The sequence below is a fragment of the Kwoniella dendrophila genome, chromosome 5, assembly GCF_036810415.1.
Source record: "Kwoniella dendrophila CBS 6074 chromosome 5, complete sequence".
Taxonomy (NCBI): domain Eukaryota; kingdom Fungi; phylum Basidiomycota; class Tremellomycetes; order Tremellales; family Cryptococcaceae; genus Kwoniella; species Kwoniella dendrophila.
The window spans coordinates 1,135,310-1,158,512 of NC_089480.1; the positions used below are offsets into that span (position 1 = coordinate 1,135,310).

Consider the following 23,203-nt stretch of genomic DNA (forward strand, 5'->3'; position numbering starts at 1 on the left):
GATAAGATATGTCGTTAAGTGAAAAATGTTGAAAGCAATTGTTTCGTATTGTGGATTTGCTATATTCAAAAGAGTGTGATTTGATTTTAAAAGAATGTGTAAATTGGGATGACTTAATGTCTATGTATAATATGGGATCAACCCTATATCAACTATAATATGAATGACAGCTAGCTGTATTGAAAAGTAAAAGGGGAAAAGGGTTAGTAAAGATAAACCGTCTTGATGAGATATGGTATGTGAAGAGATGAAGGAGAAAAGAGAAGGGTGGGAAGAAGTAGGATTGAATAAAGATGTATATAAGAGATCTGACATCAGGTGAGATAAGGTAGTTAGGGCATAACAAACAAAAAAGCATTGTTTTCACTCGGAGGCAATCGTTGACCGTTGACCCATCAAGCAATACGCACTGTACCATAGATACACAATACAATCATTGAACGATTACTCACATAGTCAGCCTAAAGGTAGATCAACCAACAAGGCTAAGTAATTCAACCAAATTCTTCTATTGTATCTAATTTGTTTGTGTACCTTGTTGTCAAGGTATTCGCTTCTATTTATGACACCTTTGTTGTTCTCTGTTACACCAGGTAAAACGTCCAAAGGATATAATGAAACCACTGAAAATAAGGTACACAAGAATTTATTTATTGTAGTACGAACAAAGCTCAGCTATGTCCTTTTTGTTGATGGTATTTTGATTGTTGATGGAACCGTGCGATATGGTCGGACCTCTTGAAAAAACAATAAAAAAGTGATCAATGCGTCAAGCACTGTACTGTAAGTGGTGTTACCAAACAAGAAGGCAATTAAGAGTGTCAGAATATATAAAGCAAGAATGCAGGTTTCGATAATTAGGCTACTAAAGCTATATACTTAATTCATCCTGCATACGACCATGAACACCTCCACCTACATACCTTTGAACCAAAAAAAGCGAGAAGCAAAATTCAAACTCCAAGACGCGTCTTAAAAGGTACCTTAAGTAAAATTAAACTATTTTTTAATCACTTTACCCGCATTATTTTCGAAACTGAAACTGAAGATTCTATCTTTTTACCAAATCATTCGGTAACGATGCACCGTTTCAGGGTGTCACGCTTTTGTCTATCATGCGGATTAAAATCATTATCTGAAAAATCAGAGGTTATCGTTACGTTTCATACTTTTTGAGACAACCGTGCCGAATGATGGCGTTTTGGTTCCCGGTGTATTGGTGTTGTAGGATTACACAAGGATCTTAGCAATGATGCGAGTACGCTAATCCTCTTAACTTTAGAGATCGTGTCTAGCAAATTAATTGTCTACTATACAGACCTAATTATAATTAGCTGGTGGATGAACCCTCATCCCTTCTCACCTATCTCGGTGCCTTTGAGAAAAACGACAATAACAGCTATCGCGCTCGGCATTACCAACTGGTCCTTCACCTTGGGGGTAAAAAAAAGTCCTCCAGCAAAGCAACGCGAAGCACTAAGGTCAAAAGTATGTCCATTCGAGCTAAAAGTACAATGCTAGACGCACCTTCACACCGCATAGAAAGAACATTAACCCCATGCGGGGCTCGAACCCGCGACCTTAAGATATTCTTGATTGAATAGAAGTCTTACGCACTACCAGCTGTGCTAACAGGGCTAGTGACGAATTCGTGATTTTGTTTGTCCTATTAACTGAACTTGTAAACGCAGATAGAACGTTTAGCTTGTTGACGACTCAGATAATGATGCAGGAGTACGTATTTACATCAGTGATCGCTCTCAGGGGCATATCTGATATTGCCCATATTCTTCGAGGGCAGCGTGACAAGAAATTTCAACATTGCACGGTATTCTCAAGGAGTTCCACTGTACTGCGGGCGAATATAAGGTCAAGAACGATAGAGTACATTGCGTTGTTGATTGTTGGACATGTGACATGATCATGCATCTTCTCGAGCTGTTTGCTCAGCTCCGTTCCTAAGAACATGGAGATATGAGATTAGAAAGGACATCGTAACAAAATATATAGAGTGCTGGGTATCTGTATTCTGCGACCTTTTTGTTTTGAGCTTTCGACAAAATTATTGTTACAACAGATGACATATGATTCTTGGGCCTAATGTTGCTATTTGAGTTCGAGTTCAGAAATGAGAGGTGGGTGATAGCAGGGAGCTTTCTTCATCCGCGTCGTCTTCGCTTCCCATTGGTATCGGAACAACCTTACTTCGATCGAGGCTGAATTACCTCCATTTAATGTCTTGAAGTCCTTCCTCTCTTTTTCTCATGTTCACTGCTATTGATACCTGCAGTCGATTCGTTACTTCTCCTTTTTCCCCCTCTATGAGCAGGTTCAATTTCGTACATTTCTTTTCTTTCTTGCTTCTTCTTGAGTTCTTCTTGGATCCTAGTTTGTCTAACAAAATTCAATGCACCCTTGATTTCCTGTTCATCGACTTTACCAAAACCAAAATCTACATTCCCGTTAGAAGGTAATTTACAATTATTGTTCTCCAGGTACAATCCTATATTTCTCGCCCAGGCTTTATTATTTATACCTAATTTCATTTGACCACCTTGCAATCTACCCAATAATATCAACAAACTGATTCCTCTTCTTGTATCGGGACAACACCATAATGCACTTTTTATAGCGTTCAATAAAGGTTGGTACAAGATTGGTTCACCAATATGAGCAAAAGTCCATAGTATGTCAGGTGGTTGGAAGAAATCTACCGGATTGGCAGACGGGATAGCTATCGTATGAGTCGTGGTGTTGATCTTCATAGGGGTTAAGCAATCGTAATCTCGCATGAGCACTCGGAGGCATCGAGAAAAGATTGATTCCATTATTGGGCAAGTAGCTAGGGAGTGGAAATTTGGCGAAATACTGTCTACTGACACCGCTAAGTCAAGGACTAAAGTGTAGATAGAGGAAGGATCCGATTGATGGTTTTCAGATAGGGGTGATCCATCGATGTATCGCCCGCAGAGTCTTGCGAAGGTTGTAGCGACAAATTGGTAAGAATTTTGTGGAACTAATCTGTCCGCCACCTGAAAGTACAGTAAACCCATCAGCCATACTATATCAATCACAAGATAAGCTTACTTGATTTGTCCAGTATAGACTGGTCCAGCACCAATCTCTTTCCATCTCAACAACTTGAAGGCGATGTTGAAGTGAATCGATAATCTCCTTGCATTGCGCAAGTCTTTTAAGAGTAATCAACTGTGGTTGATCATTCTGTTGAATCGCTGGTGTAGGTGCTAATGTAAGTGTTGGAGCGTCAGGAATGGAAATTTGGCTTCCTGACTGAGAAAGAGCCATCTCCTGCATGATAGGTTCTATTGCTGCCATCGCTGTGGCCAGACCGGGCATGATTGTATGCGAATATGAATCGGGATGACCGTAGTCTGTAGAAGTGTTGGAAATGCTTGAAATTTGATTTGGTTTTGAACCGCTGGGTGAGACTTGAGATACGGGAACGGGTGCTTGTGTTCTATCGGCGTCATTGTGCTTGGGCACGTCTCCTTTGATAACTGGTGGTTGACCATAGTGTTTCACGTGTGACGAGTTGCCGGCAGCTGTATCAGAGGTGTTTACAATATCATGGACCTGAGTTGAAGGATGATGTTCAGTAGCTTTATCGCCAATTGTAGCGGCAACCGGTGGATCTTGCTCGACCACGTTAGTGACTTCATTTTCATTGTCGACAGGTTCATCTTCTTCCCTATTGTCAGGACTACTCTCTTGCTTCTCAAATTCGTCCTCATCCTCCTTTGGTCTTGCATCTTTTATTAACTTGAGAATAGTCTGATATCCTGCATTGGGTGCTTTATTCTTGCGAATATCTTTCGCCGATGAGGCTTTTTGATCTTTATTTACATTGGAGGAGGATTCTTCCTTTTGCTTCTTGGTAGTTTTGCGAGGTGGCTCATCATCATCTTCCCAAGGCCATTCAAGATTAGATTTTTTACCTTTAACAACTATATCTACAGAATCTCTTGAACGTTCTCTTACCAACAGGTTTTTACCTGCTAAACCAGCTTTAACACTTGATGCGAAAGTTGATGAAGTATCATCGGTACCATCATGAAAAGAAACTCTTTTAATATTCTTCTTAAGAGGGTTTTTAGTTAATAGACCTGATGATGATGATGTAGTTGGATTATCCGAATGTCTTCGTTTGGCATATGTGTGAACGATTACTTTATCTTTCTTTGATGGAAGTTGTTTTTCCTCCGATTCCTGATTTTCGTCTGAACTAACAGAATTAGGATCAGGATTGCGCTTGTGATTGATAGCCACGAAATCTTCTCCGAGTCCATGTTCAAGCTCAGGTTCTGATAAAGGTGAAGAACAATCTGATTTTGTATCCAATCCATTGGGATCTTGACTTTTATTGGTGGTGGCGAGGAGGGTTTTGGGCATATTGGAAGTTGAGGTGGAGGGAGAAGCAACGTTGGTATTTGAATTGTCGAGAGGTGAAGGGATAGTTGCAGATCCCAAAGAACCTGTAGAGCGAGATCGATGGGCAGGTCGAAGCTGGGCGGGATGCTTAGCCATCGTGAACTACGAAATTTCAGCTGATATCACAATATAACATCAGCTCTACACACACTTAGATGAGGGATGGGAGGAGGAGACGGGTAAGCAATAACGAGAGTTATTGAGAACTTACCTTCCGATATAGTTATTTATCGTGAAGGCTTCTACTATGCGTGATGGTATTGGAATGGTTGAAGTGAAAATTGTCAAGACAAACAAGGAAGAAGAACAAATTAGTAAATCACATTGTAGGGGAAAAACGGATATCATATAGATTGATCTTCCTTTCCTGATTTGTCAGCAAATCATATCACCTGATGACAATGATCAGCGATTTTGATGGATATGACGATCAACTAAGACAGTTGAGTCAACTTGTGTCCAATCTTAGTATCTTGGTTGAAACCTTATTACGCACGGACCGCCTTGTATTGCAGTATTGCAGTATTGCTAAAGTTGCTAAAAGGAATGATTAGTAAAGTATACGTAATTCAAACTATATGTGGCAAATAAAAGAAAAGAGGAATACGTTTATACCCTGAATAATATGCATTGGATTAGAAAGCGAAATTGAAGAGAGAAATATCTAAATCAAGGAAGAAAATCGTTAAGCGGTGGAGATGCAGCCACAATAAGCAAGACCTCTAAAAATCTGTAAATTCTTTGTATCTATTCTATATGTTGGATGATCCATATATATACCTAAATTTATTGTTTTGATAAACTTAAAATGAACTTGTCACCTTCAGAAGCAGCAGTTTCTTCAGAATCTTTATCTTTTGATTTTTTCAGTTCCTCTTTCTGTAAAATTTGATCATTTTCAGATTTTTGAGATAATTCGATTGGGATTGAACCTAATTGTTTCAATAAATATTCTTCATTATCTTTACTACTCGTTAAAGCTTTTTTGATTGAATCTTCTTCATTTTCTGAAGTAAATTCATAGTAGATATTGATTTTATCTGAAGGAATTAAACCAGCTTCCTTTCTTAATTTATTTACTCTAGAAGTTAATAATCTAATCAAAGCCATTGATTCTAATTCTGGATGTTTTTGAATATCTAATACGATAATTACATCATTATCTGATCCTGAATCAAATTTGTTTTCTGATGTATTAATTTCAGCGAATCTTGTTACAACTAAATCACCAACGATCAATTCTACGCCATTAACTGATACTTTACCTTCTTTGATAAATTGTTTACATTCTTCTGTAGACATTTTTGGTAAATGACTCTTGACTTTACCTAAATCTTTTCTTAATTTTTTACCCAATGTTGGCCAATCTGCGGTAGCTCTATATTTGATTCCAACGGCTTGTTCATCACTTGTGTAAACGATGTTGACAACGTTTAATTCAGCTGAAATGTAAGCTTCAAGTGATTTGACATCATCAAGGTATTCTTGATCATGGTGGAAGATAGTGAGTGTTTTGAGAGGAATTTTAATAGGTAAAGTCTTTCGATCTCGGATTAATCGACCAAGATCAATGACTGCTCTCATACGTTGAACTTGTCTTTCAATGACTGGGTCAAAGTATTCTTGTCGGACTGTTGGGAATGGAAGGAAGTGAATGGATCGTACATCTTGTGTAGAATCTTTAGGTGCTGGTGATGAGGGTCGAAGAGCTTGGTAGACTGTTTCTGAAGTGAATGGTGTGAAAGAGGACTAAGAAGGCATAGTTGATGAGTGAGTGAGGTTATTTATGTACAATGTAAAAGACGACTTACCATGGTTAAACACAATGTGAACAAAGCTTCGTATAAAGTATTTAATGCTGCTTTTGTATCCTCAACACCGTTGGCACCCTTCAATCGAGTTCGGTTGAATCGGATGTACCAATTGGTTAAATCGGCGATGAAATCGAGTAATCGAGGAATGACAGTGTAAAGTCGGTAGGCTGAAAGAATACAATGTAAGTATTCCATCCCACCTGTACGAGAGCGAACATTGAATGCGCTCACCTGCCATTTCAGTGTCTACGTGTTGGATGAGGGTTTGACAAGTAGCTAAAATCCACCTATCCATAACGTTAGAAGATTTAGGAGCATCGTGATCGTATACGAATTTTTCTCCGTTTGTTCGTTCGAAAAGATCAGCTTGACCAAGGTAGAAATTGAGCGAGTTGATCCATTTGAGAATAACGTTGGCCAAAATTTCTCGTACACCTTCTTCTCTGAATCGCAAGTTATCGGCTCTTACCACTGGAGAGTTGACGAGGAACAATCGAACACAATCGGCACCGTATTTGTTGACTACTTCCATTGGATCAGGGTAGTTCTTGAGCTTTTTGGACATTTTCTTTCCGTCACTATATGATGGGGATGAGATCAGCTACTTGCGTAGAGCCTGACTGAGGGAACATAATAAACCTACGCAGCAAGTACAAGACCTGTTACAATCAAGTTCTTCCAGGGAGCGGTATCGTAAAGATGAGTACCAAGTACCAATAATGTATAGAACCAACCTCTAGTTTGATCAATACCTTCGGAGACGAAATCGGCAGGGAAAGATTTGTTGAATCTTTGCTCATTCTCGAAGGGGTAATGTGATTGAGCGTAAGGCATTCTACAGAAAAAGTTCAAGTCAGAGCAGTTCTACTGAATCTTGCAACGATGAGAACTTACGATCCTGATTCAAACCAACAATCAAAGACTTCTTCAATTCTTCGGAGTGCACCTTTTCCTTTTTGTGAAGGGATAGTGATGTTATCGATACTTTCACGATGTAAATCTTTGATACCAGTTACACCGGAAAGTTTCTCTAATTCAGCAATAGAACCAACAGCGACGATCTAAGCCAAACCATCAGTCGATTAGCTATATCAAGTGAGTTTATTGCACAGACAGCACTTACTTCTTCGTAATCCTCACTGACCCAAAGAGGAATAGGAGTACCCCAATATCTGTTTCTTGAGATATTCCAATCTCTAGCGTTTCTGATCCATCCACCAAATCTACCTTCACCTACATTAGCAGGTACCCATCTTGTCTTTTCGTTGTTCTTGACGAGTTTATCTGAAATGTTGGCTACTCGAACAAACCAAGATGGAATAGCTCGGTAAAGAAGCGGTGTACCTGATCTCCAACAGTATGGGTAAGAATGCATGATGTCTGATCTAACGATAAGTCGACCTTTCTTCTGCAATTCTTTGATGATGATACTATCGGCATCCTATTGAATGACGATTATTAGCCTTGTACATCCTGATAGGTCTAATTGAAATCTGGGTTTACTCACTTTTACGTATTTTCCTTCATATTCTGGTACTTCCGAAGTGAATTTACCGAGTTCATCAATAGGACAAGGTGGGATTTCATCATCTCTAACAATGTTGTGTGCTACAGCGATTCTGTGATCGTCTTCACCGAAAGCGGGAGCTTGATGTACGATACCGGTACCGGAAGAATCGGTCACATAAGTATCTGAAATAACTCTGAAAGCTCTGTCTTCGAACTTTACGCATGCTTATTAGCAATCTCACCAAATTGGAGAAGATTCATTATGATAACTTACTTGTTCAGTGAAATGATCGAACATTGGAATATATCTCCATCCAACCATATCTTTACCAACGAATTGACCAACTTTCTTAAATTTGGGTTTAGCATCTTTATCCTGTTTCTTTCCCGAAGCTAATTCCTTGTAAACTGTACTAAGAAGTGATTCTAAAAGGATGAAATTTTGATCACGTTCGAAATCGTAAATTTTGATATATGTGAAATCTGGATGTACACAAAGTGCAAGATTGGAAGGGAGCGTATAAGGTGTTGTTGTCCATGCGAGAAGTGATGTTGATGGGTCGTCAACAAGGGGGAATGTGACGGTAACTATAAGAAACAAGGTATTTAAGTTGAATATTCATTTCGAGATGATCACTGAAGAAGACAGAAACTCACCTGCAGGATCAGAAGTCATTCTATAATCTTCACCAGCTTCGAAATTTGATAATGGGGTTGTACAACCGGTTGAATAAGGCATAACTCTCAAACCTCTATAAACTTGATTTTTTGACCATAATTGACCAAATACCCACCAAACAGATTCCATATAAGTTGGATCTAAAGTTTTATATCCTGTATCGAAATCAATCCATCTACCCATTCTTTCTACAGTTGATTTCCATTCACCAGAATATCTCATGACGATTTCTCTACATGCTGCATTATATTTATCAATTCCCATTGCCATGACATCTTCTTTACCTTTAATATTTAAAGTTTTATCAATTTCATGTTCAACAGGTAATCCATGTGTATCCCATCCAAATCTTCTCTCTACATGGTGCCCCGTTGAATGTGCATGACGTGTTACGATATCCTACAAAAGTTTCAACTTAAATATTAGCTCTTTATTCGATTCAGCCTCTGACGAGGAAGCTATACACACCTTGATTGTACCAGCGAGTAAATGACCGTAATGGGGTTTACCAGTAGCGAAAGGAGGACCATCATAGAAACTGTATTCAGGTTTTCCTTCTGAGAGTTTCTGTGATGTTTTGAAAGCATCAATGTCTTGCCAATATTTCATGACATCTTGCTCTGTGGTAGGGATAGAGATGGGTTTGGAAGCTGTAAGAGGAAGTACAACGTAAATTAGTCCATTCGTGCAGAGCAGAGCTGAGCTGAAGTCATTCAACAATATGATAACAACGGGATTTCGCAAACCTACGGTCGTGAGCTCTAAAAGTCATTTTGTCTAATTTCTATTCTAAAGTATATGATGATGTTAAAGTGGGGAGGGAATGCTGATTGTGAATGATAGGTAACAGTACTGATGTTTCTTGCCACTTATATGGAGACACGTTTTGACTCAGCAAAGCCGTGATGACAAGGTTGATAAAATCGAGTCGAATTGAAGCAAGTCAAGGAATAAGGTTATCCTTCGACTTGGTTTTTGTTGATTTTCTGGTCGAAAGCTGAGACTATTGTTGTAAGCTTCAATATCGAAGAACAGTTCGTAGTCGTAAGACTCGAGGAGGACTAGAGCTTTGCTACACTCAAAAAGCTCAATGCAATCTGGTAAAGAGGCTTTAGCTGTTATCGCATGCTTTATTCGTAAGCATGCACCAACTTTTTTAAACCTTGCTTTCCTTTCACCTATATCTTCCGCTTACATCTCAACTCTATTATCTTTGTTACAGCATATAAGGTGGACAGGGTTGACATCTCCGCTTACCTTCTACTAGCTATTAATCTTCAGAGATAATCAAGCGGGGTTTTGCGATATATCGGCGTAATCCACGGTGGCAATTCAATGTCAAGTCAGTATCAACTCGCTATCATCACGTTGAATGAAACCTCCACTTTCATCATCGTATTTGTTTCAAGAGATTAAAGATTTCAAAATATTGTTGATTTTTCAATATCTGTTGCAATTAATGACCTAATCATATATATAGCTCACGTAGTTTAAGTCTTGACAACGTTCCAAAATCATCCGTCAGATCCCTTATACTGGTTCACCTGATATCGAAGAATCTTCCTCAATTTATCAGCAATACTTAACGATCGATAGAAGTGATTCAACAGTCGTTTTTGGGATCGCTTTACTCTTCAAAAATACTAAGCCCAGCCGAAAGAACTGGACACGGCAGATTAAAGGATCATAACTACTGAGTCGTTCAGCAATATAGCAACATGTCTGGCCCAAGTACTGCCGGTCCATCAAGGAACGGAAGTCCCGGCTCATCAACTTACGCATCATCTTCATTCACACCTTTACCACGATCGTTGTTAGCTGGGACTGGAATCAGATTCTCACCTACTCCGCCGCCAGAGTCAGTCTTTGATACACATCCTGAAGCTGGACCTAGTAAATCATCCAGCAAGGAAGACAAAGAGGATGGGGAAATAGAAGAAGTTGGTATAGCTGGAGGCGATATATTTATCGATGAGATACCTCAAAGTTCACCTGCTCTTCCCGGTACTGTCGAAGCTCAGCAGAATGAATCAACCGATACCTCAAACGACCATTTCCAGCCCCCTGGTCTATTTGGTACAACAATGATGCCATCTCTTACTTCAACAGAAGCAGGACCTTCGGTCCAAATACAAAAGCCAAAGTCGATAAGTCCGATTAATGGAAAAGGAAAAGATAAAGTTTCGACAAGTGAAGAAATGGATTCATCCTTACTACTGCCTTCGCATGTCTTGGTGGATTCAATCATATCGCCTTCGAAAAAGACTGAAGTCAATGGTGAAGCAGATGACCAGATAAATGATGAGGATGATCTGATGGAGGGTTTACATTTCGTGGATGATGATATAAGTAAAGTAAGTTCAGCTCTGACCGGGATACCAACATAGAACAGCAAAATCCTTAATCATGCATTTTATGTAGGGCTCGAAACGATACTTTGATCCAGAAGAAGATGAGACTCAAGAAGTGGAAGCTACTTTTTTAGCTACAGCTGATCAAAGCAAAATTTGTCAAAATTGTAAAAGACCTGGTCATAGGAGTAAAGATTGTAAACATATTATCGTAAGCATTCCGCCATTGTTTGACACTTCTCTCGCTTAGCTGAATATAACCTCTCGTGTTTAGTGTACAACTTGTGGAGCTGAAGATTCTCACGAAAGGAGAGACTGTCCAGTAGTATTAGTCTGTTTCGGATGTGGAGGTAGAGGACATAGGAAACAAGATTGTCCAGATCCTAGCTCTAGATCATCTAGGAGGACAGGCTGCGATAGATGTGGAAGTAGGGATCATACGGAAAATGTGGGTTTAAACATCAATCGCGAATCATATCACTCAATATCGTCATTTAAGAACTGGTTATTGACTCATTGGGGACAAATTAGACTTGCCATACAATTTGGCGGGTCTATGCATATGTTTCACCGAATTCCAGAAAGGAGATAATGGAGGAGAAAGTGACCTCAGAAGGATGGGAAAAAGAAGCTATAGGAGGTAGATCATCAGATGAATGGTGTTATAATTGTGCTAAAGAAGGTCATCTAGGTGATGTAAGTTTATTTCAATCCAAATATACTCTATGATATGTCATGGGAACTGATTGATCCTGTTTTTTCCTTGTTGCAGGATTGTCAGAAACGGCGTGGATCACTTGCAAGATTAACAGCACCTTCCGCATTTTCACGAGAAATGGCAACCAGAGGACCATTCTTCAATCCTTCATTTAAACGATATGATGATTTACCTATACCTACACATTCGAGATTCGACGATGAAGAAAAGGATGATTATGATGAATTACCATTCATTTCTGGCGGTTACAAGAATTTTGGTGGATCAAATGCAGGTAAAAAAACAAGAGAAAAACAAAAAGCAAAACAAATCCAATTATCGAGAAATCAAGGTGGTGGTTCAGATGATGATGATGAACCAAGTTGGTTCGATAATAATCCTTCAAACAGAAATGGCTTGAGCATAAGAGGCAGAGGAAGAGGCGGAGGTGGATATTCAACACCAACAAACTCAAGGAATGGGAATGGAAGAAGACCATGGGATTCAGAATATCGTGAACGTGATAGAGAACAATCGTATTCAGATAGAAGTGGTAGAAATCGTTATAGTAATGGTTCTAATTCGATAAACAGAAATAATAGAGGATATAAAGATGATTATAATGAAAGGAATAGGGATAGATCAAGATCACCACAAAGATCTAATCCAAGACATAGAAATGATTCAAATTCAATGCCATTTTCACATGGACATTTAATGGATTCTTCAGCTCCAATACCTTCATCTGCACCTGCAAAAGTAATTTCGTTTGGTAAATTATCTGAACCCGGTTCTTCTTCAAGAGGTGGCAAAGAAAGTGGAAGCGGTGCAGCAAAAGCATTAATAAATCGTGCTTTAGGTAATAATACACCTAGTAGTAACAATAATAACAGTAATAGTCCTAATTCTTCTTCAAGTAGGAAAGGGAAAAGTCCTGAAAAGAAAATACCTGTCGTTGAAATTCCAAGTTCTTCTAGCAGATCAAGCAGGAAGAAAAAGAATAAATCAGGAGAAGGTAAAAACCATAAGGAAGAAAAAGATTGGGAGAATGAATGGAGAAAACAAGGTAATGGTGGTGGTAAAGTTGAAAATTGGGGTAAAGAATTAGATAACAATTTGAAAGAATTGAATGGTGGTATCAAAATCAAAGGTAAATCTGGTGAATTAAACTCTGCTTTAGGTGGTAGAAGAGAACAACAACAACAACAAAGTACACCAAGTAACAATAATCCGAAGAATAGGAAACGTAAAGGTGGAAAAGGAGTTGGATCAGAAGGAAATAGTAATAATGTCGGAGGTAGTGGTGGAAAAGCTAAAAATAAGATTAATAAAGGTTCAAATACACCTAATAACAGCAATAATGGTGGTGACAATTTTCCAGGTGAAGGTAGGACTGTAGGTGGTGGTGGTGGCGGTGGTCGAAGAACCAGGAATACAGGTCAAAGATATCATGGTGGTTATGACTAATTTGAACAATCATTTGAACATCGTATCTATCTAATACAAGCATAGTAATGATACAATTTGTCCTTGGTATATACATATGTCATTTGATGAGAGTTACGCGCTTACACGATATCGACTTGAGAAGAAACAGATCGCCTACAAGCAAGTTTACTGCATGTGTTTTTGTGTTGAAAAGCAAGGAAATCGCATTTATTCCTACAATTATGCCATAAAATTACAATAGATCAAAGCAATTGAAAAAGGTTATTAAATAACGATTTTTACCAATAGCGCACGAAATTAAGGTATACCACTAGAACAGATGAAGCAAATACAACGCGATTAAAATTAAAAAAAAACCATATCCGAAGTAAAAAAGAAATCAGGCAAGTGTCCAAACTTGTGAAAAGAGAAATATCGGAAATCGAAGTGTATGAGAAAATTGGATGAAAAATTATTACGAAACAAAATGGAACAGAAAATGTTTATGAACTATTTCTTCTGATTTGAGTAGTGCTATTACTCTCCGTATTTAGACCCCAATTACCTCTCCACCACGCATCAACACCATATGCACCCCAACCTCTTTCTCCATTCGCATTGTTGGATTTTTTCTCACTTATAGTTCTAATCCTTGGACTGAATGAACTATTATTGCGTAGGGAAGAAGGTGAGGTCGATGATTCGGAAGACGTAGATGAAGATGATGAGGATGGGAAACGTTGCTCGATATAGTACAACTGAGCAGCATTTGCTCTTTCTCGCTCAGTTGACTGTTGTCGGTTCAACGTGTTCCGATAGTTGAGGAGATCGGAGAGATGGGTGTGGCGAGAGTTTTCCATGTGCCCTGTGGATACGAACATTTGTCAGCACGAATGTGGATGCGTTAGGGAAAAATCAGATATATGGATTTCACTTACATCCATTAGCACAGAACCGCGAGTTTCTTGGATTGGCAACCCAGTTACCGCATCGATCACCGTCGGCATTCAATGCCTGGCATGAGTGCTGTAAACAGAAGAAATAAATATCGTCAGCTTCCGGCCAGATATTATGGCATATTCAGCTGAAAGAAGCTCCAACTTACATTGACGCAGTACAGGCTGCCTGCGGGTTGAGCACGTTGACATGCTCCAAGAGGTCGGACATTGCACTGCACAGGTACCTTGGTGAGCATTTGGCGGTAGATGTGGCAAATAATAGACTATGCTTACTATCTGTCCGGCCAATCTCTCCATATCCTCGACGGTCAACTTCTTCACCTTCTTCTCCTTGCCTTGACCGTTAACTCCCTCTTCTGCCACTGGTGGCAATGGAAGTCGAGAGGATGAGGCTTCGGGTATTGGGTGGAGGTCGGCGGAAGTGGCGGCAATGAGGGTAGAAGGTTTGTAGTAAGACATATTGTATCGGGGTATGGCGGTAAGAGGGTAAGATGATAGTTGATTGATCTATTTATGCGGTTTGATTGGGATTATTGATGTTCCTTGTTGAAGCTGAAAGTGTTTAAGAGATTGATGGTAGTCGTGAAGAAGATAGTAGAGGCTCTTTATGTATTGTGAGTGGTTCGTTTATTTGGCTTCAGAAGGTGTAGATCTGTACTGAAAGCGATGATGAAACATGTCAAACAATGTCAGCAGGTCAACTTCGCTTGGATATGAAAACGTTGGATAAGCCGGTTTTCCGTCTGTGCGGATGGTGTATCCTCAACAGACATGATTTGTGAGAAGGATCATTTCCTCCAAAGTTATGGTAAATACTAGAAAGGGAACACGCTTACCCCTTAATTGAGTGATGGGTCAGATTATATATCTGATCTACCTTTGGACGATAAAGTTATTTGTTTTGAGATATGATGAGGAGTTATGTGGGGTAGCAAGATATGAGAAGTTGGTTGATATGTTGTGTTATACTTTGATGTGTTTGAAAAGGAAGGATGAAATGGGGAAGAAAGTTGATGTCGAAAGGGGATGCAGATGGGTTTATATCTCTGTTTGTGAACACGCAGATCCTTATCTCCAATTCCTCACGACATATACCTATCCCTTTCAACAGACAATCATCTAAATTTCTACTTGCAGAGAACACGGATTTTTTAGGGCAAAGAGGTATTCAAGCAGGGCAGATAAGGAGAAGGAGCAGACAGGAGCGAAAAAAACGAAAGGATGAAACAAATCAATCTAGATCATTTAACTGCCGCTTTCCTTCTTACCCCATACTTTGTTACCAAAGATACGAAAGGACCCAAACTTAAGGACTGCGGAGTCATCAAATGATCTATAATTTCAGTAAGTAAGTCTGGAATTTAACTTTTCCCCAAACTTACTATGTTCTCTAGAAGTTGACAAACATCCTTTAGAGTCTGATTTTGGTGATCAAAGCGTATGATCTGAGCCATTATCAGACTAAACTAGTGGTTCACAAGCAATATGATTCTCGTTTCATCGTCCAGCAGTTGAAAGGAAGGGTAGTCCACTAGCGTAAAACCAAAATCAGATGATCAGTGCTTGTACTCCGTCACCTTTTAAACCCCATCGCTATACCGGCGGTATATTTCAGATGATTCCTTTTGACTTTATCGTTTACATCAAAAGCAAGGCAGATCATTGCTAAAATCTGAATACCTAAAGATTGTCGGTTTCGGTAGTTGAGCTACTGTAAATGTCTCTAGCCAGCCAGATACCTATATCAGGTTTATTTGATGATTACGCCCGAAACGATATTAGGTGCAGATCATGCTGTCAGAGTGAAATTCCTGGAAAATCAGTATACTGTCGACACCGCTATCATAATGGTGTGCGTGTGACCCAGAAATACAGAGATACAAGCTTCTAAATTCTGGGCAAGTCGGGTATTGACACTATATCTGATGAGGCATTCCCAATACCGCCGGCTAAATCAGCCTTTAGTCAGATGACCTTGATTCAAGTATGAATTAGTGAAGAATGATTAATCGACCAGATCCTTGACCGGATTGATATCGGTTTTTGGGGTAACACTGATTCCCATGATCGCAGGCGCCCGAATTCCTGTAACGAAAATTTGAGAATAATGAGTTAGTTATGATTAGGTTTGACTGATTTTTCACCTGAAGTTGAACAAGAGATAACGTCTGCCTATCTTCTGCACTTTCACCATCAAACCCGACTACCTTCACTAAGGTCCGATCCGTATATTAGTTTGTGTATTTTGCGTAGCGTAGGGGATGATTTATGAATGGGCACCCCAAAAGTCGGGACTTCAATGATGGTGATGGTGAATTTTGATGGGAAACAAGGGTTCTGATGAATAATTCGTGAAATTAAAAACACAAAGTTTCTCGAAAGGATTTCATGGCGTCATATGACTTGTTTTGTTGTAACTTGTACGCTTATACAAACGATTATTCGAAACGACCAACTGTGTATGCATGGATGGATTCCAAGCATCCGTGTACAGTTAGTTTCCGCTAACACTTGGCTTACCCTCATAGACAGCCAATCTGTTATCCAAATGTATAACTTATACATAGTGACCAAGGTAATTCTAAAAAGACTTGAATAACCAATTTACAAATACACACTTGATGAAGGTGCTCGTTTAGCTTCACCCAACCTTTCCGGGGCTTTCGGGGGTTGACTTATAGAAGGCAATATCGGTAGTAGTTTACTAGGTCCAGTAGCTTCGTTGACCACTATCATATGGTACATTCAAATGAGATCAGTGTGAGACTAATCAATGTCAGGAGGACGATCGAATAGTAGTAGAACATACCTTGTACCCAATCATCTAACGAATCTGCTGATTCTGTTTCTTCCTGTTTTACTCGTTTTTTACCGAATAATACTTCGGTCCAACCTACATTAGAAGTATCTTCTTCAACATCTTGATCCCGTCGATTTGATCCATCGGAAAGCACAGTTCTTTCTCTTAAGCCAACCATCTCTAATTCCCTTTGAATATCATTCTCATTAATCTGAATACCATTTTGTAGATTTTCAATAATTTCAGTCAAAACAGTTATTTTAGCTTTCGATTTATCTAATTCTTCTTTTGAACTGATTCTTAATCTCAACAAATGTACTGCTAATGAAGTTATTATACTCCAATAAATGAAGAATGGTATTAAGGGCTTTAACCTTTGTCTAATTGGTGGTGGGTTGAAATCTGCAAATGATGTTGGTGTTATATACCTTCGAGGACCTAATTGTTTTACTCGCGAGTGGATTGCATTTGGTTGCCGCCGTATTAAAGATGAAGATTGTCGCAAGAGTTGTCGAGGATGTATGCCAACCATTTTGAGCTGTCAGTAGGCTGAAATCCGTGTATCACTGATAAGGCGTGAATTGTTACAACAACACGAAAAATTACGCCTGATATCTGATTAATCCAAACACCCAAAACCGAGATCTCGGAAGCTAAGCTGATTGTTTTCGGGTTGTTCGTACCACGTGGAGTCGGTGGAGGAAGTCCAAGCGTCAATAACAAGAATGGACTTTGAAGGGTGTGTATATTCAACAACATTGGATAAAAAAAGAGTTATTGCGATGAGAATACATGATCACGATTGCATTGAGACTGAAAGTGCAACACATTCAAGCTCTGTGTTGGCCTTAAACGACAAATCAACCCATATAATCTGAACAACAGGCATGTCATAACAAGGAGAATATAGATGAAAACAATGGTCATCTTTTGAAACGGCTTTAATCGCGTCAAGCATTCTAGATTTACAGTAATCGATTAATCGTCGTACGCAATCGTGAGTACGTCGTCTATCTGGACCTTACTCCAAAAGTTCTGTGGCTAGAAGGAATGTCAGAATCTTTGTAGCTGCATGGGCTGTGAGCATATGAAGGATACGTAAAATCACAAGAGGAGAATCAATCGAGGACGTAAGCTAGCTGTGAAATTGTGGGAGGAATGTGTCGTACAAAGACGGGCAATTCTGGTCAGATTGTTTCAGAAAAAAGTTGCGTCTCAATTGTAGAATTAGCATACACTTATCATTCTTATCTTGAGAATCGATAATCCTGCTTGAAACTCTCAAACATAGTAAAGATAACAAAAGGCTGATGAACAATAATCATACAATTCTATCCTTAAACTAGCTTTTGACTTACCCTTATATTCATCATCATCAAACTTGAAGCTTTTTGTCGATCAAACACTTTCATACACACCTCCTTTCCCCTTGTTCCGGCTTCCTCATACTTCAACTACACGGTAAAAATACCACCAGCGAACCTAGAATTAGATGAAGTATAAATTCAGCGATTTTGATCATTGAAGTAAATTTGAAAACCGTCTGTGCGTTCGGTTGAAGATATTGATGAGGATTTATTGATTGGTAAGTTCTCATGAAGTTCTTGTTCTGTCTTTACCTATTGTCTTAAGGGATAGATCCTACAACGTACTATCATTGTGACGCTTTAATGTCATATCCTCATTGCTATAGAGCCGGAAATATAGGCTGCACAATAATCATTATAACAATATTCATGAACTGACCCATCCAATCTATCAGGGAGCGCTCTCAAGAATTATAGAAGGATCAACTCAAACAATCCAACATTATCGCAACTCTTCCCATCGAGATGATGAATAGTATCTCATCTCGTGGTCAACAGAAACAAGGCTCATCAGCCAATCCATCTCCTCCCACTTCGAAAATACCATCTCCACTACCTTCACCTTCCATTCTCTCTTCATCTTCTCATTCTCATTCCAAACATCAGAGTCCAGAGCAATCGGCACTTTTACAATCAGCACGTGCCAAGCTATCTGAGATGGATCAGGAAGCCATGAAGAAGATGCGTTCAACAATGATGGATTATCCAGATTCAAGTTCTTCAACAAAATCGTCTCCTGCGAGTGCAAGGTTTCCACCTGATTCACAAGAAGGTAGGAGAGAACTAAGAACCAGGAGGTCAACTTTATCGAAGCATATTGGGATGAATGATATAGTAGAAGAGCACAAAACGAATATTATAGATAAGGGTAAGACCCCTATTCCACTTCCTCATGGACCTAGCGTAAGTCAGTCTCGCTTGCTTGGTTGTGCTGACGTCGGTTAAACTGATCATAGATGGTACAGGTACCTCCTGCATCGAATGCAGACTATGCTATAGCTGTAGTAGGACACAATCACGTTGGCAAGACTACTCTGATCGCTCGAGCTCTGAAAACTTGGGGCATGTCCCATCCTCTTAAAACCCAGATAGCCGGTGGTCATACAGGTACGTAATTCATCCAATGTCCAGAGAGATCAATATTGCGTGACTAATTGCGCGTGTCCGATAGTCACATCATGCTACTCTCAGATTGAACCAGGAGGGAAACTAAAACAGCCTTGGAAAGTTGAATTTCTGGAAATGAACATTCACGCACTTGGCCCATCACCAACATTAAGCTCCGTATGGCCTGAAGGAATACCTAGTGTAGCTGGAGCGATATTTTGTTATGATGCAACAAAAATGGAAACCTTATCTGGGATCAGCGAAGCCTTAAGTGAGTTCTACTCGTGTAAAACAGTTACCCACCAGTGCCTCGATCAATATTGGTTGCGATTGAAAGGCATGCTTCCGCTTTGATGGTGATGCCTGACATATCCCTCGTGTTTCCCCACTTGCTTACAATGTGTGTTCTCCTTCTTTTCGCAGAAATCTTATCACCATCAGGCATTCCAATTGTCATGCTAGCCTGCAAAACAGATCCAGACACAAAACTTGAAATTGACGCTCATCATGGCAATTCAGTCGGTGAACCTTTCAATGTTGGTCTCATTGAAGTTACCACTCAAACATCGGAAGGTAAATCGAAAATGCGCAATGCACTAAGATGGTTGGTCTATAAGCTGGAACAGCGCCAACGTGAGTTCCTGTTGACCCTTTTTTGGTCAGCAGTTTGAGTGGGATCCATGCATAATTAGCTTCATTTAGGATCCCATAAATGACCGTGCGTAAGCTAAAACACTGCTTACCCTGTTTCACCTTGTCATTGTAATTTTGCTAGGACGCCAACAACGCAGACAAATTACCAACGAGTTAATGATAACATCACATCATCCACCTTCTTCACCTGCTTTGGCATCAGCAACATTAGAAGCTTTATCTTCGCCTGTAGATAGTGACGCTTCTTCCTCTGATAACAAGATTATGTGGCATCACCGCGGTGGGTTCAACATGACACCTGCTGATAGGGATCAAGATGGTATGTCAGATCATAGATCAAGTGGAAGTAGTCTGAATTGGGTTATGAAAGGTCCACCACCCAGATCAAGTCTAGAAGTCGTAACCACGAAAGAAGATCAAAGGACAGAAATGAAGCAGCCGGAAAGAGAAATACCGAAGCCCACTACTGAGGGTAACGGGGTAATACAGAATGAAAGAGTAGTTACACAGACAGGAAAGACTATGTGAGTTATCTCTGTCTTCCTTGGTTTTATGAGTATTTGGATCGAATCTAACTGTATCGATAGGGATCCGCCGGTATGGTTGAGCGTTGAGGAATTGCTCAACAGATTATTTGCAGCAATCGCTTCTTCCCAAGGTGAGCTAGACCTCTTCTATCAATGATCATTTCCCTCAGCTGAATATTATTTGTCAGCTTCGGATGAAACATTTGTTCAATCATTTGCAATGACATACCGAAGATTTATGGAACCTCGGGAAGTTATGCAGGAGTTTCTGGATCGACTTTCTGAAATAGAATCATTTGATGTTTCAAGAGACGTGAAGAACTGGACTATGATGAAGTAAGTCAAATATTCGTCATTAATGAGTAAGGTGCGCTGACCTTTCTACGACCAGATTGACTGGAGCTCTAGTGGATTGGGTTACACGGCATCCGGGTGACTTACAGGACTCCACTACTCAGCGGATATTCCGAGAGATCCTTGCTTTCACCTTGCACCATACTTTCATGGCTCATTTAACAGGCGAATTAATAATGGTAGAACAATCATTATCGGAAGTGGTGGATTTAGATAAATCATGGTCTGTCAAAGGATCAAGTTCGAAGTCATCTGTCGCTTCACATCCTCAATCTAGGTCAGACACTACAGCAGCAAACGACCTGATGATAGATACGGATATGATGTATGAGTTTACTGATTTGTCGATGGATAAAGGTATCTTAGAAGATGATCCACCGGATACACCATTTTCCAAAGATGCACATTCACATCACCAAACACCTCATCGACATACCATTAATTCACAATCTACGCGCTCTGTTTCAACATCTAGTTTACCTATGGATAACGATAGACATGGAATAGGTTATAACCATAAGATGGGTTCAGATGACAAAATTGGTGTTAGCTCTGCAGATGAATCAAACTTTAATAAATGGTCACAAGCATATAATTTGGTGCTGAATACGGATGCCAAGAATTTCGCAATAGAGTTGACTAAGATGCAATGGACTCTCTTTACTGCTATACGGGTAAGTGGTTGTGAACATTCTAGCCAGCATCTTCAGCCTCTCTTGCAAGATTGATTCGTTCGACTAACGTAAATATAAACATCCCAGGCCAGAGACCTTCTGCGACATGATCTGGGTAAAGAGACCAATGGACCTGTTGGTAAAGCTATCGCTTTCTTCAATCATTTGTCTAGATGGTAAGTAGGTTTAAGATGTTCTGGTCCCGTCTTTGAGCTTCATTATTCATACTGATTGATGGCCTCTTGCTGCCGTCTTAGGGTCACCACCATCATCCTTGCTCATCCAAAACCCAAACATCGTGCCAAGATTGTCGAAAAATTCATCATGATAGCTCATCAATTACGTCGTTTGAACAATTACGATTCTTTATATGCTGTTATCTCTGGTATAAGAGAAACTTCTATTCATAGATTATCAATAACACAGTCTTTAATAACTTTGTCACCAACTTTGGAAAAAGATTACCAATCACACCTGAAATTAATGGATCCTAGAGGAGGATATTTACATTATAGAAGAGCATTGCAAGCTGATATATCGAATGGTAGAGCTTCAATACCTTTATTAACTAATTTATTGGGGTTAATTAATAGATTACAAAATGTTAGGCGTGAAGATAAAAGAATAATAAAGCGAGAAGAAATCAGTAACGAGCAGGACAAGAAGGATATTAAAGATAACGATAGAAAAGATGACAGTAATGATAAAGAAGAATCAAATGAACACAGTGAAATGGAACAGCAAAAAGTCGAAATTCAATGGGATAAATTTTATAAATTTGGTGAAATCTTACAGATTATACCTGATTGTCAAGTTAGAGGACCAATTATTAGAGGTGAAGTAAATGAGGGATTCAAAAAGTTGATCGAAAATACCAACATCATCACCAACGAAGATGTAAGTTAACCTTTTCCCTTTCCTATCAACTTGTAGAGATTTGCATTTCTAAATCAACGAAAGATAACTTTGTAAACTGATTTTTCATGATTTTTCCTCTTTTAAAAGGGATTATGGGAACGTTCACAATTACTAGAACCTAGTAACAATAAGAATAATGGGGCTGGTGGTGGTACAGTCAAAGTATTGAAGAAATTAGCAAATTTCGGATTCTAGTTTCTTCTATCGAATTCCGTTTTTCCAAGTTCTTTTGGTCACCATGATTATACTGCATTTCTGCATTTCAATCGATACTTTCAATCGGATTTTAAGATAAAATATTTTTTTCCTATTCCCTTTTTCATTTTATTTTTTCTTCTCTTTTACCCTGCACTATGTTATTATACCTTTGGCAGAATTGCGTTTCTGTTATTCTTGATGATTTTGTGTATATGCAGCTTGTTTGTATCTTACGAGCATGTCCCTAGATATTTTCAGAACCAAAATTCAGTTGAGGCCTGCTATATATGATTATCATTTAACTTTCATCCACTATTATAACTTATTCAGTCATTTGACTTATTGATATCAACCAGCAGGGATTATTGATTTGTAATGACCTGTTATCAGAATTCAGTAAAGTATTTCAAACGAATATACTTGCTATATACGCAAAGTATACTACGATTGTATTCGCCGCTTCGATCTAAGAGACCTTTTTAGTACATGCACAAAGAGTACATACTGTACAATACATATATATATATATAGTAAAGAGTAGCGAGACCTTTTTGATTACAAAATTACGAAATGAAAATAGCGAAAAACGAAAGAAAAAAACATTCAAAAAAGATAAAGGATAAGTTAAAATGGAGGAAATCTCAATTGGGACGAGGATTTTGAATAGAAACTTGGTCTTCTGTTTTATAATCTTGAAATGTAGAAAGAAAGAAAAACT

The 23,203-nt window shown here is 39.1% G+C and overlaps 6 protein-coding genes and 1 non-coding gene across 7 annotated transcripts; 2 read left to right on the forward strand and 5 right to left on the reverse strand.

Annotated features, from left to right (window-relative positions):
- Positions 1 to 1,552: 1,552 nt before the first annotated feature.
- L201_004265 lies at positions 1,553 to 1,638 on the reverse strand. The gene has a single exon. It is a non-coding gene; the product is annotated as a tRNA-Arg (tRNA).
- Positions 1,639 to 2,231: 593 nt separating this feature from the next.
- Positions 2,232 to 4,545, reverse strand: L201_004266 (uncharacterized protein; the record flags this gene model as incomplete). Its single annotated transcript, XM_066220010.1, has 2 exons — positions 2,232 to 3,032; positions 3,088 to 4,545. The coding sequence occupies 2 exons, from the start codon at positions 4,543 to 4,545 to the stop codon at positions 2,232 to 2,234; spliced, it is 2,259 nt and encodes a 752-aa protein (XP_066076107.1).
- A 690-nt stretch (positions 4,546 to 5,235) lies between these two features.
- Positions 5,236 to 9,223, reverse strand: L201_004267 (isoleucine-tRNA ligase; the record flags this gene model as incomplete). The annotated part of the gene is made up of 11 exons (XM_066220011.1): positions 5,236 to 6,198; positions 6,261 to 6,430; positions 6,495 to 6,841; positions 6,907 to 7,098; positions 7,158 to 7,324; positions 7,387 to 7,704; positions 7,771 to 7,986; positions 8,047 to 8,360; positions 8,430 to 8,850; positions 8,920 to 9,101; positions 9,202 to 9,223. The coding sequence occupies 11 exons, from the start codon at positions 9,221 to 9,223 to the stop codon at positions 5,236 to 5,238; spliced, it is 3,312 nt and encodes a 1,103-aa protein (XP_066076108.1).
- A 946-nt stretch (positions 9,224 to 10,169) lies between these two features.
- L201_004268 (uncharacterized protein) lies at positions 10,170 to 12,966 on the forward strand (the record flags this gene model as incomplete). Its single annotated transcript, XM_066220012.1, has 5 exons — positions 10,170 to 10,805; positions 10,873 to 11,013; positions 11,077 to 11,250; positions 11,334 to 11,498; positions 11,575 to 12,966. The coding sequence occupies 5 exons, from the start codon at positions 10,170 to 10,172 to the stop codon at positions 12,964 to 12,966; spliced, it is 2,508 nt and encodes an 835-aa protein (XP_066076109.1).
- A 464-nt stretch (positions 12,967 to 13,430) lies between these two features.
- L201_004269 (uncharacterized protein) lies at positions 13,431 to 14,345 on the reverse strand (the record flags this gene model as incomplete). Its single annotated transcript, XM_066220013.1, has 4 exons — positions 13,431 to 13,792; positions 13,866 to 13,953; positions 14,033 to 14,098; positions 14,160 to 14,345. 4 exons carry the CDS (start codon positions 14,343 to 14,345, stop codon positions 13,431 to 13,433), a joined length of 702 nt encoding a protein of 233 aa, XP_066076110.1.
- A 2,145-nt stretch (positions 14,346 to 16,490) lies between these two features.
- Positions 16,491 to 17,218, reverse strand: L201_004270 (uncharacterized protein; the record flags this gene model as incomplete). Its single annotated transcript, XM_066220014.1, has 2 exons — positions 16,491 to 16,615; positions 16,696 to 17,218. 2 exons carry the CDS (start codon positions 17,216 to 17,218, stop codon positions 16,491 to 16,493), a joined length of 648 nt encoding a protein of 215 aa, XP_066076111.1.
- A 1,300-nt stretch (positions 17,219 to 18,518) lies between these two features.
- L201_004271 (uncharacterized protein) lies at positions 18,519 to 22,482 on the forward strand (the record flags this gene model as incomplete). Its single annotated transcript, XM_066220015.1, has 11 exons — positions 18,519 to 18,956; positions 19,019 to 19,160; positions 19,225 to 19,431; positions 19,584 to 19,793; positions 19,936 to 20,338; positions 20,402 to 20,472; positions 20,530 to 20,677; positions 20,733 to 21,369; positions 21,457 to 21,545; positions 21,627 to 22,266; positions 22,375 to 22,482. 11 exons carry the CDS (start codon positions 18,519 to 18,521, stop codon positions 22,480 to 22,482), a joined length of 3,093 nt encoding a protein of 1,030 aa, XP_066076112.1.
- Positions 22,483 to 23,203: the final 721 nt, after the last annotated feature.